This window comes from Dromaius novaehollandiae, chromosome 4 (assembly GCF_036370855.1).
Source record: "Dromaius novaehollandiae isolate bDroNov1 chromosome 4, bDroNov1.hap1, whole genome shotgun sequence".
Classification (NCBI taxonomy): domain Eukaryota; kingdom Metazoa; phylum Chordata; class Aves; order Casuariiformes; family Dromaiidae; genus Dromaius; species Dromaius novaehollandiae.
The window spans coordinates 18,768,846-18,788,520 of record NC_088101.1 but is presented as its reverse complement, the minus strand read 5'-3'; the positions used below and the strand labels follow the sequence as shown (position 1 = coordinate 18,788,520).

General features: G+C 40.5%; 1 protein-coding gene across 8 annotated transcripts in view; it reads left to right on the top strand.

Annotated features, from left to right (window-relative positions):
- PPP3CA (protein phosphatase 3 catalytic subunit alpha) overlaps nt 1-19,675 on the top strand; it is a 207,406-nt gene that overhangs the window by 100,865 nt on the left and 86,866 nt on the right. The window contains exon 1 of one of the 8 annotated variants that reach the window (XM_064510527.1): nt 183-202. The exons of the other annotated variants lie outside the window; for them this stretch is intronic. Coding sequence (XP_064366597.1) covers nt 199-202 — 4 coding nt within the window. The 5' untranslated portion in view covers nt 183-198. Of the gene's footprint in view, nt 1-182; nt 203-19,675 lie in introns of those variants that run through there. 8 annotated transcript variants of the gene reach the window in all.

The window sequence follows — 19,675 nt, the reverse complement described above, 5'->3', positions numbered from 1 at the left end:
GCATGTGGAGGGGAGCATAATATTCATAAATGTTGCTTTGAGTGCCTGTAGCTGTCTAATCTATGCTTTCCTTGGCAAGCTACTTTCCCTGTCTGCCTTTGGACTCACAAATTACTGCTTATGCAAGACTTTGAAGAAAGAAAAGTAACAGAGACTGCTTGATGGGTCATTGTTGCAACTGAAACCTTGGACTCAGTGATGGGTAATATTTAAAATACGATTTTTGTGTAATCATGAGTAAAAATAAATCTTTATGTGTACGGGTTGTGTCTTCATGATATAATCTGACTTGCAACAAATTCTTTTTTTACCTTTATTCCATTTCAAGATTTGGGCCCAAATACCTTTAAACTTGAGAGTGAGCTGTTTGGTTCAGCTCTTGCCAGTATTTTGGGGTATGGGGATATAAGAAAGCATTTCACCAAAGCATCTGTCTATAGCAGGAGAATGGGGAAAAGTTAGACGGGTATGCTTTTATTTGGGAGAAAAGAATTTATATTGCCAAGAATTCTGTGGAAAATATGAATGCTAGTGGTTAGAATTTTTGCTCCAGTATCTCCTCTGGTATACTCTCCTCTTTTTTTTTTTTTTTTTTTTTTCTGGAGAACTGGAAATCTGTTTGTAATGTATAAATAAGTATTTCCACCTAGATGGTGTAATGTCTGTGATCTCAAAGCACAATTGCTATAGCTGATAAATGATACTGTGTGGGTGCTCTATCAGTTGTGAGGCTCTGGCGTATTTGCATGCATACAGGGAATCGTGTAATTAAGCACATTAAACTGAATAACACACAGCCTCCCCATTGTTCCTCTTTATGGGTGTAATTAGATGCTGAGAGAACTATAGCAGGAAATAGGAACAGTTTCCTCCTGCCACCCCTCAAACAAGTTTTCAGTTCCAATTAAAATAAATTACACTTTCTACCAGAAAAGATTACTCACATGACGTATGTCATTTAGAAACATGCACAGAAAGCCTGATGTAGAGGTAAATAGTAGAAAAGGGAAAGGGGAGAAGAACAAGCTAGAAACCATGACCAATAGGAAGCCAAAAGCTGGTTCTTTGAAGTCAGTTACTTTCTAATGAGAAATTTCTGCTAGATAGATGTTGAATAATTGTAAAAACGCCTCCTCATAAGGTACGTTATATAAGTATTTCAGGTACTAGAGATCCACTTCATTAAACTATGTGTAAAGTTTTTATAGGTTAGTATGTTTAAAACAAACAAACAAACAAACTTATCAGACTACTTAAAGTAATATAGCCCATTTTATGCCCAACACCTTCCTGTTTTGATCCCTCAGTTGTTCCAAGGATGTACTGTTTCCTCTGTTACTATTGCAAGATGACTTGTAAGACGAACAGAAGAAACTCCTAAATTATGATGCTGTTAGATAGAATATGATACTGATTTTTTTTGAAACATCATATAAATATCATGTCACAAATAAAACTAATGTTAGTTTTCAAAAGTACCAATAAGAAATGAGAAGAAAAACTTCATAACGAAAATCATGTTAAAACAAAAAGCCTGACCTCTGGACTATAATGCAGTTTTAAGATTATTTGCTATTTACATTCTTAATAAATCATGTAAGGGAAAACTGCTATCTACTACTGTCCAGTGTAGGTCATTTTTTTCCTTCCCATAGGATAAAAGGATAGCTAGGGTGATGGGCGAAAGTAGATTTGAGAGAGGAGAAATTCATAGTTCTGTGACATCTTCATACGTTTTCGGCAGCTTTTAAACCTCTTAGAAGTTACGGCAAATAATGGCAGTCTCCTTAGCTTAATTATGCAGAAAAGGGTAGACTAAATTGCAGGAAAAAATATTGTCTTCTGTTCTTTTCTGAAGTATTATGGCTGTTTAAGATGATGTAAATGTAGTCACAAAGCAGCGTATATAATAGATATGTTAATATCACTGATTTCCATGCGTGGAAAATCTTAATTTCAGTGGTTTTCTAATTTGGATCTGCACAGTACTTGCTACATACTTCACTTTAATGAATATGGGCTAATCGCACTCTGTGGTGGTTAAGGTCTGGGGAAGAACGTTGGACCCACCTGACGGGAGCAGGTGTATTTTTAAAATACAGCACTGCTGTATATGTTCCAGCACTTTCTTATTCTTAAGATGCAGTCAACCTGTGCTTCTGCCTGGTGGAGAAGGCTTCTTACGATGCCAACGCCTGAACAATTATCTATGCGTGCACCTTCTACTTCTCCATTACATAAATATGCTTTTAAAAACTGTTCATACAACACATCTTAAGGTACAAATTCAGCAATATTTGATGCTTCTTGCAGGCGTAGGAATTCGATCCTTAAAAAAAACCCCACATGATCTGTAGGTTGGTTAGAATGCAGAGTAGTAGAATCTTTTGGAGGTTATGATTGACTTACTGAGTATCTTGATATAAGACACAAGAATGCAAAAAATTTCAAGGCTGGCTAGTTTTATTCTTGGATAGAAGAAGTGGAGATTTGGAGAAACTGACTGGTCAAGCCATGCTCGTTACCTTTGGGTTAGGAACAACCTCACCTCGTTTCCATGGGAGTTCTGTTAAGTGTAGCTTAAAGGTAATAATGTGGATCTGGACTGAGAATTTGAACCGTGTTTGCAAGATTTGGTAGCAGTTCATATCTCTGCAATTGTGTGGTAAATTTTGAAGTAAAAGCATTGATAATTGAATTGGAAAATTAACTAAGCAATATGGAAGGTAGTTCACTTTCCTCCTACTTCTTCCCCATCCTTTCATCTACAAAAATAGTATAATTCCTGGCAATCTTCATATTTTCTCTGCAATTTTCCAGTGTCCTTGATGATATTGGAAAAAGTACAAGACTTAATTGCTTCCATTTTTAAGATATATGAAGAGATTGTTCTTCATGTTTTTTTAAATATGTGCTGTTACTTTTTTGGGTTTGAAGTTAAAATGCTGAAGCAGTTTTGTAAAATTGGCTGTAATAGTAAATGCTGCTCATTACATAAGGAATTTAGAGCATGTTCTTGTGCAATCTCTACTGCTAGTTTGCCAGCCGTATAACTATAAATATCTTTGTAGGCCTGATGAAATCACTGTAGTGTAATAACTTTATATATGTTGTTGGTGGAAGAGAGTGACACAGGTCCTTCAGAAGGTGTTCTCTCAGGTTAGCAGAACTGGACGTCAAAGTTCTCCATTTTCCTTTCATCTCCTGCAATGTCGTGCTGCTGGAAGTGGTGCTTGCTACAGCGTGGCCGTGACATCCGGACCTGCATTTGCTGCCGATGTGGCTTTGTGGGTGCTGTTCTGTGGCAGCAGCGGGTGGTCCACCCCCTACAATGTTCCCCTTGGCCCTGGAGCTCCTCTGAACCCATGTTCTGCTGTTTCAGCATGCGAAGCCCACTGAAATCTAACTTGGCAAAAAAAATTAAGTAACTAAATGTGTGATTGACTTTTTGCCAATTTAGTATGCTGAAATGGTTCATTTTGCTCAAGGGTGGCTGCGATCAGGAGCCAGAGCAAGGGGGATGGCACCAGCCAGGAGGCTGATTAGCTGAGACTACCAAGAGGCCTCAGGCTGCAATTACCTTTACTTATCCGGAAAGCTACTCTGTCACGTCTTTGAAATAAGGTGTTTTTCTGAAGACTCAGGAAAGAATAAATGCCAGTGCCTAGGACACTTAACAAATTCACATGTATAATCTGGGTTTGTTTAGTGTGCATAGTGAAATTATGTAATGCTTTTCTCATTTTTCTTATGCTATATTTAAATAATATGGGAAATGTAGCACTGCTTGAACAGTAATTTGCTATGGTCCCATGCTGCTAAAGTATTGCTACTGTTATGGAAAATTTGCTGATATTTTTCTGAACCCAGACTCAATATTTGAGTCATCCTGTGTCAAATGAGCTGTGATTCTTGTGTCATCAAGAAATCGGTACAGCGTGACACTTCTTCAGGATGATTTCTAGCTGGTAAACGCACCTAAACTATACTCATGAAATCTGCTGAAAAGATGAAAAGATTTTATTTGGTTTTACTGAAATAATTCTCTGTGGAACCAATGTAATGGAATTCAACGGTTGGCTTCTAGGATTAAAAAGAACCTGAAATCAGTATGTGTGTATGAACCTACCAGCTACAAAGTTTGTTTATTTTGAGTTTGGGTTCATGCAGTTGCGTGCACACATGCGTGTGTGTCTATGCGCACATATCTGTACTCCATGCCTGTGAAACATTGGACATTAAAAAAAGTATGTAAACCAGTACATAAAGATGTGCGAGGTGCTAGAGTAAATAAACTAGCATTCTTCTTGGAGAGCGGTAGTATCACTTGTGCCAATATTTGAGATCATGGTTGAGTCTGCAATTGTTTGTTGTATATGTCATTAATACTAACTGATGGGGATACTTATTAATTTGCTGCTCTGTGGAAGTTAACAAAAAAGGCGTTTTTTTTTAATCTGGAACTGCACCTCTGGTGTATCTTTTGACGAGGGAAGCCCATACCCTGTTTTGCTCTAGTCTTTCCAGGATTTTGAATTCTACCCTTGCAAGTTTCATTTTGTCACACCCAAGGAATATGAGCTGTAACATTCATTTGCTATTTTTTCTCCTTTTCAATCATAAAGGTTGTTTTAAAGGATTTCCTGTCTCTGATGAAAGATGATCTCTTCTAGTTGCTCTTGGCTGTTTCTCCGTAATGGCTTCATTAAAGAAACCAGCTAACCTCGTATAGGACTAAGAAAGTCAATATGTATTTACCTTTGCATTTAGTTCTCATGGGAAAGCTTGTAGCTGTGTTCCTCATCTAGGCTGTGATGACCTGAATTGGTGATTTTTGGTATTGTCTCCACCTCCGTCTGTGTTTTCCTGCTGCAGAATCTATGTGGTTGCTCTGGTGCTCCTGCCCTCCTGTGGGTAAGCACCCAGCAGAACATGTAAACCTTTTCCTATTTCATGTTCGGAGGGAGACTGCTTCAATACTGGGGCTGAGAACTGCTTTAAAAAATATATTTTTTATCCCATTTTGTTAAAGTAGAACTAACTGCTGAAAGAAGAACAAACAAAGAAGTTACACTTCTCATGCTGGGGAGAACTGATTGCATGCTGTCACGTGTCCACTTCTTAGATTAGACAACATGGTCACTCTCAAATAAAAAAAATGTAAATCATCCAGAAATTTCTTTTCCTGAAAGCATTTTGCAGTATTTTGTGGAACAGTTTGTCTTGTGCTAAGTCTTGTCACACTGAAACCACAGCAACAGCTTTGCTTTCTCAAAAGCCCTGTCGAAGTTCTCCCCGGTCGTCATCTTCCCTTCTCTCCTGCTTTGGGTCTCAGAGCTATCTGTGACCTTCTGTTTGCTTCTCTATCTGCTTTCTCAGCACATCTCGTCTTGGCTCTTCCCATTGTTTCCTTTTGCTATCTGAAGCTCACTTCCTCCCTTAGTCACTTCCTTTCCTCAGGAACACATGGAGTTGGTGCAAGTTTTCACTTTATTTTGGCTCTCTGTTAAATGCCCTGACTAAAGGCGGATGTATGGATACTATAGAACTCCCTCTGAAAGCCTCGGGGAAACCAAGCTGCAGGTTTTTAGTACCAGCGCGTCAGTTCTTTATCATTGTCTGTTGTTGTTCGTATGTGAGATTTAAGACTTCAGGGTCTCTGTGCAGAAGAAGGGTGAGATTTTTACCTAGAGGGTCAGTTCAGACGCCTAAAGTCAAGAACAAGGCATTGACTGCTGAGCAGCCCCAGAAAGTCGGATTTGCCCCTTAGTTTCCCTTTTGAAGTCTGATGACTGTCTTAGGGGCAGGGTGGAGGCTGAGTGGCCAGAAGACCTTTGCTCTAGGTGGGAGCAGGCGCCCTGCGAAGCCTGCAAGGTGTATGTCACCTCTCCGCCTGCTGAAGAAAAGTTCCTGTCACCATCTCTGGCCTGTCCCTTCTTTGCAATGCAGTTAGCTATACCTGCAGATAAGCTAGTTTAATTTTTTTGCAAACCCCTGTTGTAAGAGAGTTGAAAGGATTTGTATTTTAAAAACAAAGAAGAAAACCCATTTTAGTTTTGTCTTTAATTCTGATCGCTTCAGTAATATCACTTTCAGAGAACTCCACCAAATCGCCTCAGCACTTGTTGAATATCCATCCATATGAAGCAAACATAAAGTTTTGGTATGATGCAGTTTGAAAACAAGCTGTTTAACTTGATTCCTGCATTATGAAGAAATGGGAAGATGTGTTACTTAGTGTCAGGTATGTTTGTTAAAAGATTTAAATAAGTTCTGGAGAAAAATGCAATGCTGTTTATTTAAAAAAAAAAAAAAAAAAAAAGGAGGGGGGGAAGTCTTAATGTAGAGGAAATTGTCTCTGTCTCTTGCTCCCATCTTCCTCGAGTAAAATGGCATCTGCTGTAGCTGTCTCTGAGATCAGGATGATTGTGCTTAAAAACCAACAACAAAAACTCATGTTTTCATATCTTTATTTTATTGAAAATACTTCTGTTTGCAAAGGAGTTGTTTAAATTTATTATTCTCCCTCTAGACTTTTTTGGTGAGACACATGTAGCTATGGAATTGGAACAGGTGAAATACATTAGCCCCTGGATAGACTTCAGGCTTTTAGGCCTTTCTTTCTTTTTGCTTCTTGTATCCCAAAAGATGAAGTGTATTTTCTCTGCGTTTGGGAATGCTAGTACTAATACTTCAGCTAGGCCTGGAATACTGCTGTGCAGTGATTTTAGACATTGCGTCTGGGAATACTGCAGTGTTTGAATGTGATGCTACTAACATACCTAGTTTAACATCCCATTTAAAAGATTATGTAGAAGTTTTTTTTCATCTGGAATTGTGGGCATGTGTGTTCTCTGCTCGCAACTTAGAAAGAATTAACCTCCAATTCAGTTACTGCAAACTGCTTTTGAAATAAGAATTGCAGCATGAGCTTGCTTGCTTACTGCCATTCTCAACGGAAGTGTAAAGCTTGGCTCTCCGTGTAATGGATGCCTGCTGTTAGTCTGGGGTGATGAATCTCAGTGTAGTTAATATTTCATAACCTGGCAAAATGTTTGCTGAAGCTAGTTTTAATACAGTGGGCCTGGACTTGGGAATAGCTTAAGGGCTCTGTACCCATGTGTGCTCTGACAGAGCGGAGCACAGTTTTTCTCTCTGTGTTATGGCTCACATTTGCAGAGCTTTCAGCTGTTGTCTTTATCATTAAAAATTTTATTCCAAATATTTCCTCTTGCAAGCAGCTTTAGGTGTTTCCTAATTTTGTAGTACCGTACCTGCACGTGAGGCTGAAGCAGGCATTCTGTAGGCTGTTTATTGTCACAAGGCATCATACACCCTCCCTGTTTTGGTGTTTCTAGAAGTTAGAGAAAATTGCATTGAAATCTCTCCAATCTCTTATTCCCTGAGATAGGTAAGACAGTATGTAGCAGTAAATATCACAGAGACCTACGTGTTAATACTAACGTGTTAGTAGTGTTTTTTTCTAGAATCTAATGTGCCTTCTCCCTTTCTTATTTTGTTTGTTAGCTTATTATATGCTGCTTGGGCAGACTGATTTCTCGTGGCGGCTGGTTGTTGTCCTCAGCATAGGCAGCTCGCAGGCAGCTGCTTTGGCGGCTTTGCAACAGTGCCTGCGCGAGTGGCCGCTCCAAGTGGTCGCTAGCAGGAGTGAGGATGGCTGTAGCTCTGCCGAGTAGCTTGCTTGTAGCAATGTGCTTGTCATTGGATTTTCTCCAGGAGAAGAAACTAGTCAATTTGTGAGAGGCTGAGTTAACTCCTTACTGGCTGGATCCAGTTGTAAGCCATTAGCATCAGAGGTTTTGGGTGGTAGGATGTCTGTCCACTGCCCTGATTTTGCCAGTGACAATGCATCTTCAAACAGCAGCTTCAGGAAGAGCGGGGCTCGTGGGGGTCCTGCTACAGAGGAATCGTTTGGTAACTTACTTGACTGGTGTATAAACTGTTTGGAAATTCTCAAAGGGAAGCTACTTCTGAAGAGCAAAGTATTTTCTTTAACTGACCTGGGAAGGAGACAAACTTTGTTGCAAAGTAACTTTGTTACTTCGTAAGTGTAAACATGTCCCCAAATTATTTCTCCTTTGAGTATTGCTATTACCCTTCGGTAGCATTTGAGTCAAGCAATCAGAGAATGCAAATACTATTTTACAATGTTTGGTGCCATCGTTTCAGGACTGCCAGTGGTATTTAACCGCTGTATTCTGATCATGTTTCTTGTACTCTATATGCATCTGTATATATTTTTCTTTAGTTCTGTTCATTCGGACTGTTGTTCCTCACCTGCAGAGATGAGGAACTGCTGAAGAATGATCTGGTTCAGATGCTGAGATGGAAATAAATTTGAAAGAGAAACACTTCTGGGAGCGGCAAAACACATTTGCTGGATAGAGTGACTAAATACGCTACTCTAATCTTTTGCCAAAGACTTAGGTATATTTTTAAAAACTTGAAAGTAATGTGGTATGGTCTTTTGTATTCTGTTGAAGCATGCGGAGATTTGCTGCTTTATGCTTTGGAAGGGCATATTAATTTGCGCAACAGAAAGGTTTTGTCAATAACTGGCTCACATAGAGTAGTCCGTAAAGGAGTAAGGGGAACAGGACATGGAGGATATGTATATTTTGATTAGCTGCTCAGAGGAGCACAGCATCAAACAGTATGAAGAATAATGATAATGTCCTTGAAAATAGAGCATTTCAGGGGTTAAAAAGGTAAATTTCAAGGGTTTATGAACTCCCAGGCAACAACACCCAAGCAAATACTAGGATTTGAAGGCCAAGTTAATTTTCTTGCACCTTTTTTTCCTGAGGATTTGTGTGTAACGATGTATGCCACGTTCTATCTGTAGCCAAAGGCTTTTGGAAAGTCCTCTGCCTAGGTCTTTGTTTCATTCCACTGAAATGGAAAGGGATTTCTAAGGGGGAGAATCAGGCAGATGTTAAAATGTTTCAGAAAGCTCCCTGTTTGTACAGGCCGACTGGATTAACCGGGCACTTCCCAACTCTGAGCATAACTTTTATGTATGGTTTATCTTTTTCTGCAGTAAATAAAAAAAGGTTGACTTTTTCTATTCCTCCTCTTTGTATCATAACTCTTCCAGTTAGCTGTTCAAACTTCGTATTGACTACTACTTCTGTCTTTTAAAGGAATTCAGGACCTTCATATATGTTTTCTAGGTAACTGCTCCATCAAGAAATCTCTCATACTGATGTGAAAAAATCCATCAAATTTTTGCAGAAGTTTATGATGCTACTGAAAAGTACACTAAACTGAAACAAAATAACAAAGCAAAATATATTGTAGTAACTGGAAAGTGTATATATGATGTATTTTAAAAAATGCAGAGAATGTATGCATATAGAGGTACATTACATATAGATAGATGTATATTACAGGTATACATTATAGATGTACATCCTGGATAAGTGGAACTATTGCGTGGATTTTTTTTAATGAAGTTGCCTCGGCCCAGGTGATCAGCACCTAAAACCTGTGGGGCAGATGGTTCTCACCAGGAAAGTGAAATGCACAGTGCAGTCTAATAGTGCCAGCCTGTGCAGAACAATCTGCTGCCTGAACTTGCCTTACAAGCAGAACGGAAACAACACAGAAGTTATAGACAAAAAAATAGTTGCAGGCCAAAGGGTGGCAGAACCTAAATTGCTGGAATACTTCTAGGGGGCAAAAGGAAATACTAGAAGAGCAGCAGGAGAGAATGGATTTTAAATACATAATTACATTTGAGATGAATTCCCTTCTCTCCCTTATCGAGTTGCTAAATGGTACGGTAAGGAAAGGGCTGCATTTAAGGGCTGTGACTCCTGTCCAATGATAAACCCATAAATACGTGTTTTGCTGAACCCCTTGCATGAGAATACATGTAGAGGACATTCTTTCATTCTTGTCCTTACGGTAAGTCCTGTAGATTTTGTGTTCTCCACCCTCTTGCCTTCTCTTGGAGCAACAACCAGATGTTTTGTGGTCATACATCTGTTTACTTAAGTAATTTCTTTTGCTCTGTGATGTTATGCTCTTACAGTTGCAGAATTTTCTGTAGATAATATGCCTGTACCTTTTCTCAAAATAGTGGTGGTTTGCTTTTCACTGTGGAGGCATCTCTTTCCTTTGACCTTCCAGGAAATTTCCCATCTCTTTAGCAGGCACGCAAGCATGGTTTGAAAGGCCTTGACATAAGCAATTTGGGCTTGCTGCATGAGCTTCTTATATCATCTCCTTCAGCACAGCTGCATCATGCTTGTCCTTGGGAGGTTCATGATGCTCCCTCTGAGAGGAGGGACAGGTTTGAATTGAATCTCAGAGAGCAGACTGTCGAGGCAGGTAAGTGTTAATTCATTATCTCTGTAGCAATTGGGTAGTTTGGATGCAGGTCTGGCAGCAGACGGAAACACAACTAGGAATGAAAGTGAGCAGGAGTGTATACTGCAGCATCACTGGCTGGAGAGGATTCTTCAAATGAGTTATTACACCACATCCTCAAATGACTCATGTCCATTCTTGCATCCTAAAATTTAAAATGAGAATTAGGTGGGTCTTGTGATTTAATTCTGTTTCCAGCAATAAAAGTTCTGACATGTAAAGGTGCTTTGATCTGTGCAGTTGTCCTTTTCAAGCAGCCAGTGGTTGAGGGACTGTAATTAACTTACAAGCATTTGTTGCCTCCTACTTGTGCATTTTTTCATATTTTGCTTTTATGCTTCCTTTTGCTTACATACATGTGAGATTGTCAAAAAGAAATTGCCACTTTCGTTGTCTTGTTTAGAATTAAACACTTCTCCCTTGCCCCTGTGCCGAAAGGTCCAAAGGAGAGCAGGTGCCAATTTACGGTCTTCCAGGGGGTGAAGCTGGGGGCCTCTGCACTGCTGGGTGCTCTTCTGTGGGTCTCTTGTCACAGCTGTGCTGATGGTGTCCTGTTGATCTGACACTGGATGACTCCACTGCGTCCAAGGCAGATGACTGTTGGGTTAAACACAATACCTGTTATTTGCCTTCTCCTTGGGGGCCTTTTGCATGTGCACTGACCCTACCAGTTTCTCCTTTAGCTTTTGCATGGGAGTGGGGCTCTGCATTGGCCAGGCTCTGGCTGTGTCAGTCCAGTGTCCAGGAAGGAAGCAGCCATGTGTGTGAAGGAGAAGAGGAGGGACTGGGCAGCCGTGTGTGTTCCAGGTTAGCTCTGTGCCGCTGGAGAGGGAAGTTGCTGCTAGGTGTTTGAATGCATGGGTACTTTGGTGAGGTTGCTGAAAGGGACGGACAGAGGTCAGTGTCCCTGCTGTGATACGCACATGCCATTCACATGCAGCAGTTAATTTGGAGAAGGAGAGTCTTGACTATCAATTAACATATAAGCTTGAGTCTCTCTTAAGGATCAAATCTGGTTGTGTGTTTAACACCACCTGATTTTACTGTAATATTGAATTATTTTAATCTCTATCATCTGAGGGTTCATTACTGTGAATTATTATTTAATAAAAGTAGTAGTGAGCCACACTAATCAGATTGCAGTACCATTATACCCAGCTCTCTGCAGTCATGTAGTAAAAGGCAGTTTCTGCTACAGAGATGGGTCTCTATCCCACTCATCCTTGTCCCCTCTCCGTTGTTTTTGTTATGTGTAATAACTGCTGCAATGCAATCAATGCAAGAACTTGAGCAGAACCCCACCTGGGGCAAACTGCTTTTTGTACTATGTTACCCGTCATATTTTTTGCACAGGTGCACTGGATGATAGGAAGTGACAGTGCGTGTTCCAGTTTTTCATTACTGGCTGAGAGTGAAGTTTTTTTTAATCCAATGTTTTAAAGGATTTTATAATCCTTTCTTTAGAAGGCATTTTAAGGCTTCTCTTTTGTTTTGTGTTACTCTTGGACCTTTCTACATGTGTTTTTTAAGTGACTTTGGCCTTTGCTTTGAATTTATTATTGTGTTGGCACTGGGGAAGCAGTGCTGCATGGACTGGCTGTGCTCATTCCAAAGGAGACTAAGAACGTTTGTCATTTCATATGGCTTGATGTCTGTCTTCAGTGTAGAAAGAGAGGACGAGAGGAATATGGGAAGAATTAGCCTAAAGCAGGGCTAGCTGATACAAGGTTTGTCAGCATTTCTAGAGAAACAGCAGAGATTGTGCTTTCAGAGTTAGGAAGGACAAGAAAAGTGGGTTCATGGTCTTGTTTTTAGGTTGCTTGCGTTTCCAGTAAATAATTGTTGTTCGTGATGCTGCATTTATGTAACCAAATAAAGTCCATGTGTGAATAAGTCCTATCTCAGGAAGACCCTTGATGGTGTCTTCCATCCCTCTGAAAGGACAGCACTCATGTCTGAGCCAAGTGCTGCAAACTCGGTGTTCCTACCTGATTTGGGATGCTGACACCCAGACATTCAGATAGAGCAGTGAAGTGCTGCTTCATTCAGCTGCGTGAAATTGGAAATTAAAAAAAAAAAGCGTGTGTGGGGGAGAATTCCATCAGCTCTTGGACTATGTGTTATTAAAACTGTATTGGACAAGCTCTACCTTCTGCTTTCTCTGCCCCTCTTCCATGATGCCCCTTGCTCGGATTAGTGGCTGGCATAGCTCTTAAGCAGGTAGCTCAGCTGTCTCTTCCACGCTCTCAGCCTTGAGAGCCCTATTCTGTTGCATTTTTGAAGAATGTTAAAACTTTTAAATAATGTCTTTCTGCATCAGAAGTCATAGACATATAGGCCTATTGACTCATAGCCCGTATCATATTCTGTGGTAAATGAATAAATTAATTTTTTGCTATTATGCTAGATTTGCCCATACATGCCCCAGATCCACTGTGAGTTTGACAGTGCCATCACCGTGAGAAAAATATAATCAAAATTTTTAAAGGCTAGCAGATAGTGTTGCTCTTTGGAATACATAAAGTTAGCGATCTTCATTTTCAGGAGGGTTGCATTTTTTTCTTAGCTACTTGAGATGAATTTTTATATTGTGCTAAATCCGTTTCTAGAGCTTTACTGAACTTACGCAATTCTTTTTCCTGTTCAGCCATGAGACTGTAGCAATGGATGGTAGCTGTTGTGCTGACCGTGTCATAGACAAAGAAACTCTGCTTTTAGATAATTACATGAAAGAGAAGGATAAATATGTAGCACTATGGAGCCAGGGATTGAATGAATACTTAGGATATGTGGGACAAATTGATTTCATGTTTTCTATAAAAACTTAGTTTTCACTTAAAAAAACAGTATTGCTGTGACTTTTGCAGCTGTTTTGACTTACAAATGTTTCCATTCTCTCAGTCGGATTTTAGATCCAGAGGTTGAATATGGATTGAATGAGGAAGATGATGTGATGATTATGGTATGGTCCTTGTGCCTGTTTTGGTTCTAAGAATATACTTGAGGCAGGTTAGGCTGGGACAGCCGGCCAAAGATGTAAAAAGTGGGAGAATTGCAAAGGCAGACCAAGTTAGAGAACCATTTCTGTGGATTATAGAAATTTTAGAAGTGGAATTAAAGGAGAAATTAGTTCCAGCTCTTCATCCCCAGACACACCATAGTAGGAAGCTAGTGGAACTACTGACAGTACATAATTGAACCTTCCAGTTCCAATGTGCATCTTCAAGCAAACATCCTTTTTCTTACTATTTTACTAGTGAAGATGGTGATTTTTACTTGCATCCAGATAGATTTAGATTTCTGTAGGGAAATCCAGCAGCTGCCAGCTAGGTTGAGAGAAACAAAAGAAGAACAGAGCAAGTTTAGTTTTACTTTTTATATCAAATGTAATGCAAAAATAAGTATATGTGAGGAAAAAAGGATGAGGACTTGTTTGTTTGTTTAAATTCAGGTTTTTATGATCTAAAATATCATTCTGGGCATAAATTCAGAGTGTTCTTTTAAAATTTCTTCAGAAAGACAAGGAGGGGTGGGGAGGCTAACCACGGTGTATCTCAACAAAATGCATGTATTTAAAATGCACTTGATGGATTTCTGAATTTGATGGAAAAATAGGGATGCTCTTAGAGTATTGGTTGACATCATTTTCTTATCCTAAGTGCTACAGCATGTTGCATTATTTTTTTAGGATATTTATACCAAATGTTTGTGGCTAGTCTCTTGAGACTGAAACAATAAAACATGCTGGTGTTGGAAAACTATCTAAGGAGCATGCAAATGGTGGACTGGCTGTTGCTAATGTGCTTTGAGGAGTATGTTTGAGATGCTGGGTATCTAGGTGACGGATTGCAGGTGTGCCCCAGAGTATCAGTAGCTTGTTTCTAGGGCAGGATGCCCCTGTACCTGGTACAGCTCTAGGTGAGTTCTCTTCTGGTAACAGGCCTGATGTGTACAGAAAACAGTAGCTTAAATGCAAGCAGAAATTTTCCACTACTTCAGCCTGGGCCTGTATGACCAATTGCATATTCCTTAGCAGTGTATTTTCAAGTCTAACTAAACAACAGTGTTTAAATAGCTTTGTGTTAGCTACAGAAAGTTTTTTGACATTGATTTCTGAATAGAGATGTAAATTACAGAGGCAATGTTGTGTACGTGTTTGTGTTCCTGCAGACAGGGTGTATCCGGAGTATGCCCTCGTTCGGGCAGAGGTGGTTGTCACCAGGGCATCTCTGGGACAGCAGCGGGGTTATACCGTTCTCCTTAGAAACAAATACGGAAACAGTTCAGCGTAAATGTTAAAAATCATCAAGTCTTAAAGGGCTAGCAGAGCCATGCAATGTGCTAATGTGATTTACAGCGTAGGGAGGAATTTTGTAAATTCTTTGTTCTAAATGGTATGAAGCAGGCACCTCCCCTAAGTTCTTTATTTCAGTGAGTTACGTTTCTAGAACGGTTAAAAGTCTTTTAAAGTAGGAGCTCAGTGCTGTGGGTGGATGGCCCACGCTGCTAACCGCTGCTGATAGATGGTGTGCGTTGTGGGGTGGTTCTCCTATGGGAGATAGAGTGCGTAGTGGAGGTGAACAGAAGTCCCTGCAATTGCATGCCTAGGTGCTGATGTCAAGAAAAACCAACCAACCCATAATTCTTCTCCTGAATCCCCTACAGATGTCTGACTCATGTCGTGTAGCTGGTGCTATTGTCAAATAGGTGACAGATTGTTCCTGGCTAATGGTGCTCTCCCTTGCCATGCTAATAGTGGGAAGCGTGCAGCTGTTTGGGCAGACGTTTGCCGGCTCCTGCGTGATGGTTTTGTTGTGCCAGCCAGCCCTGAGCCACTAGGGAACCGGAGCTGCAACACTGACAGCAACATCTGCCACAGCGACTGTGTCTGAAGCTGCACTAAAAGGAAATAAGGATAAAAGGAACAACCAGTCGTAGTCAGCTTCCTTGGCAAAGACTCTCCTCCGAAATAAGTGCTGATTGGTGGGACCAATGTATGCTTCAAACCTGCGATGATGATCTGAAGCTCTTGGGTTGCAAACCTTCAGGATGGTAGGGACTGTTCTCTGGAGCCATTACAGGAGCCTGCCCCAAACCACTGCAGCAGCATGCAAATAGGAGACCACCTGATGTGCTTGGAAGTACGTGACTTTTGCCATCTGTCAGCTAGGCTTTGGCCATCCTCACTTAGCTGATGGGTTGCTAGTAACCAGTTTGATGCAGGGACGTTGAGGCTTTGTGTAGGAGCTTTGCCCTACTTCTAAGAGGGTGCTTTCAGTGTGTTTTTTGACCTTGCCAATTTTCAAGATACAATCTGTCGTTCTGCATGTGCTTTCTATTAGAAAAACTGAGGGAAAGCAGGCTCTTAGTATACTCCTTCTAGGATCATGGTTACATATAATTTATGCCAGGCATGTATGTAGAAAGAGAAACGTCTCTGTTGTGCTTCAGTGTAGCATTAATTATTATGGGTCACCAGCACTAATACCTGCTGCTAACATTTTCCTGAGGCTTGTTCAAGTTTTTTTTTCCCCTGAATCTAGTGATAATACAATTAATCTCTAGTGTCATAGCTGGTGCAGCTTTTTGGTGGGCATTTAAACTGTATGAAAGAACAGTTCCACTACTGCTGAAGCTGTGCGGGATGACAGTGGCGTGCCATTTTGGGAGGCAAAGGGAACTGATGGTCAGTGACTAGAAGGCTTGTGGCTGCCAGGCATGCAATCTTCAGATGTTATAGCTGTACGATGTTTTAAGAGCAAACCGGAGTAGACCTTTTCTGAGGTCTTGAGAGGCAAAATCTTAGGGACTTTTAAGATGTTTTGAGCATTCTGAGAGAATGCTGTGTGCAAAGTTTTGTAGAAATAAATATCATGCTTCACTTAAGTATACAGGCACTGATTCACTGCATAAAAATATGCAGAAGAAAAATGGGGAAGAATGGAAATACCAATAAAGAATTCTTCTCCATCTTACTCCAAAGCTATTCATTTTTGTTTCAGTTCAGGAAAATCTCATAATTACGTGTCTGCCCCAGCCTTCTGGGAAGCTTGGAAGCTGGAATGCCAGGGTGTTAGCGCCATGTTTGAGTTGCAAGGATCAAAGAAATTCAGCTCTGGTGAAAATCAGACTTTCCCATCAAGACTGGGAGGAGCTGTACTGAAGGCTTCTGTTCCAGGAAGTCATGTCTCCTAGTAGGGGGGAAGTCTCCAAAGTTTGTAAAACTCTGACTCAGAAAGCTTGGTGCCAACACAGCAGAATGCCAGCGGCAGGAGTTAGAAGCTGAGCACTGTCTTCATGGAGGAAGCAATAATGCTTTTGGTTCATCATGTCCATTTTCTCTTCTTCCTATGCATTTCTCTGTCCTTGGCTTCAGCTTATGCTAATGTTCTGCATTGTGTAATGAGAAGCAGGAGGACAGGGAAACTATGTGGCTTCCTAGGAGTCACACAAAGATACCAAATAATACTTACTTTTGGGGTTTTTTCCTCTGCACTCATATTTTTGAAGGCATTGGGCACACTTAAGAGAAGCTGAAAGCAATTATTATTCAATATTAAGGTTCAGTGACAAAAATATATTTCCTCATCTTTGTCCCAGTTTTTTATAACATCATCCACAGTGCTTCTTCCAAAGCATGGGCAATGCTGAAAGCACTAAGTCCTCTTTCTGTTTGCTGTGCTTTGTGAGTGATCGAAACCTCTACCATTTTAGGAACTCTTTATTAGTGGTTATAATTTGTGTTATGATGTGTAGTTCTTTTTGGTTATATTCACGTTTGTGGATCTAAGGCCGCAATTCAGAGCACAATACTTGCTTAATAAATGCATTTGCAGTGCTGCAGACAGTGCTAATACTGACTCCTGCATTCCTGACTGGCGTGACCAAACAGCATGTATGGAAGAAAGCTAAATGAAGCCAAGTTATGCATTGCCACTATTTATGGGCACGGTCTCCTCTGTTGTATTATGTGACTGGGAAGGCTTTGGCAAAGAGAGAAGGCAAACTTGTCTTGCAGTGTCCTGCAAAAGCAATTTAGGCATCTGAAATTCCATCTTATTTTCCTGATAGTATGATTAAAGCTTGCTGCGTATAAATTTTTTTTGTGGTGAGGTTAGGTCCTGGGGGTTAACCACACTTGTGGCTTGTAAATAGCCATGTGAATTACAGGTTTCTTACCTCGAGTTTCAGAATTGATGCAATGCTACTTATTACAGTTTTTATCCTGATGATAAGTCTTTGTTAAGCCGTATACTGAGGGGAAGATAACCTAGCCATTTTGCACTGACTGCTTGAATGTATTGTCTGCTTTCAGTGAGCTCATATCTACGCTATTTTTCTTATGTTGTTTGGGCACAGTTGGCATTTCAACCCATGGCAGGATGCTGAGGGCAATGCTGGTCACAGATTGCAGTGCCAAGGAGGAAAGGCATATAAGTAGGAGTCTGGCTGCCAGGCTGGTGCCTTACAAAGTTGGCTACAGCATTCCTGCGAAGTGCAGCATGGTTGCAGTTTGGATATGTAGCAGGGGAAGGCAAGGAGGTTGGTCAGAAAGAAGAGGAAGGGGGCCAGGAAGGACAAATGAGCAGGTCTTGCATATTGCAAGGTTACCTGCTCCCTTCTCTCCAGGCAGAGGTGTGCTGCCATTCGGAGTGGGCAGATGTTGGAGATGAGAATTCCGCATAGCGGAGGGGGAACAGAAAGAAAAAAGGCTGTTAGCTCATGTCCTTCCAAGCTGGAATTTAGCACTGGGAATAAAAATTAATTCCAGGTGACTGTCATTGGGTACCATAACTTAGGGTAAAGATACTCTGGTTGTAGCATCGCAGTCCGTTTGTTCTAGGGCTGACTGGCCACGTGACAGTTTGGGTGTAGAGTCTGCATCTAGGTCACTGCCAGTAACATTTGGAGAGGGTCCTGTGTCAAAGGACTCTTGACCATCAGAGACTTCTCTATGGGCTGTGCTGCCCTCAGAAACCAGTGTGCTTTCAGATGAACTGCAGGTTGATGCTTGTGACTCTGACCAAAACTCCGTCAGCCTTGTGATGATAAGACAAGGTGGCTTGAGCCCTTCGAAAGGTCTCGTTTTCATCATTTTAAATTTACATAAGCCATCTTCATATCTTTAGGTTTTGTTTGCCGCTATAAGGTACTTTGATTGTGAACCTGCTCCTCCACTCCCCTTGGAGTACTCATAAAGAAGTTTGTTTTGATATTGGAGACTCCATGGCTTCATGTGCCATAGCCCCTTTCCAGAAGGCTTGGGAGTTGATCTGGAGACAGATTTTATATAATATTTTCATTAATTATCTTGGCATAAGAAATTAGGCATGTGCTAATAAAACTTGCTGGGGCACTCTGTGGGAGGCATTGTCAAACAGAGAAGGATTGGAAATGAGGGAAGAGCTGGAATGTAGTAAAGGTTACAGTAACAGAAATGGGATAAAATTCCTAAGCTTAGTAGTGTAAAGCGAAGAGTTTCTATTGAAAGGTAGTTGCTCAGCAGTTTGAGGAGGAGAATGCAGAGTGGCTGTAACTGTTTAAAAAAAAAAAAACAAAAAAAAATCACTCAGTCCTCCTCAGAATATATGCAGGAAGCGTTAAGCTGATTTTCATCAGCATGTTGGTCAAAGCACTGCTGAAACCTTATCTGGAATGACACGTGCAGTTCTGATTGCCTGCGTTTAAGATGAAATCAAACAAAAGCAGGTAGAGAGAAAAAGCTATGATGAGGGTGAAGGGTAGAGAACCAACAGAATGACTGACTGGAAACAGAAGTTAGAGGGGAAGATGACCTGTTTTACTTGAAAGATAATGTTAGTACAAGAATGAATAGTCACCTATTAATAAAAATAAGAACTCAGCTGAGACTTAGAAGAAGCGTTCATCATGTTCAGAGCAAAAATATTCTGGAATGATTCCACTAGAATTAGTAAGGACAAAAATTAGTTTAAAATTGAACTTGGTTAGCTTTTTCTTTAAGGATTCATGAACAGAGTTATCAGAATAGGAGAGTTGTGGGCTTTGATCCCTTTGGATCCTATGTTTCAGTGCCTCTGTGAAAATTGTGAATGAATGTTTATGCATGTGTGTTTAACATGATGTCTTGGCTGAATAAGCTTTTTTGTTTGTTTTTAAATGTTTTATCTATATATCTGTTTGTGACCTAAACTGATACTTCTGCAGGAAGCTGAATTCTGGTGTGAGGCATGTATCAGCTGAATTGTTCTCTGTGCACGGACAAATTCTCCCTGCGGTGTGATATCTTGGGAAGGTCTTC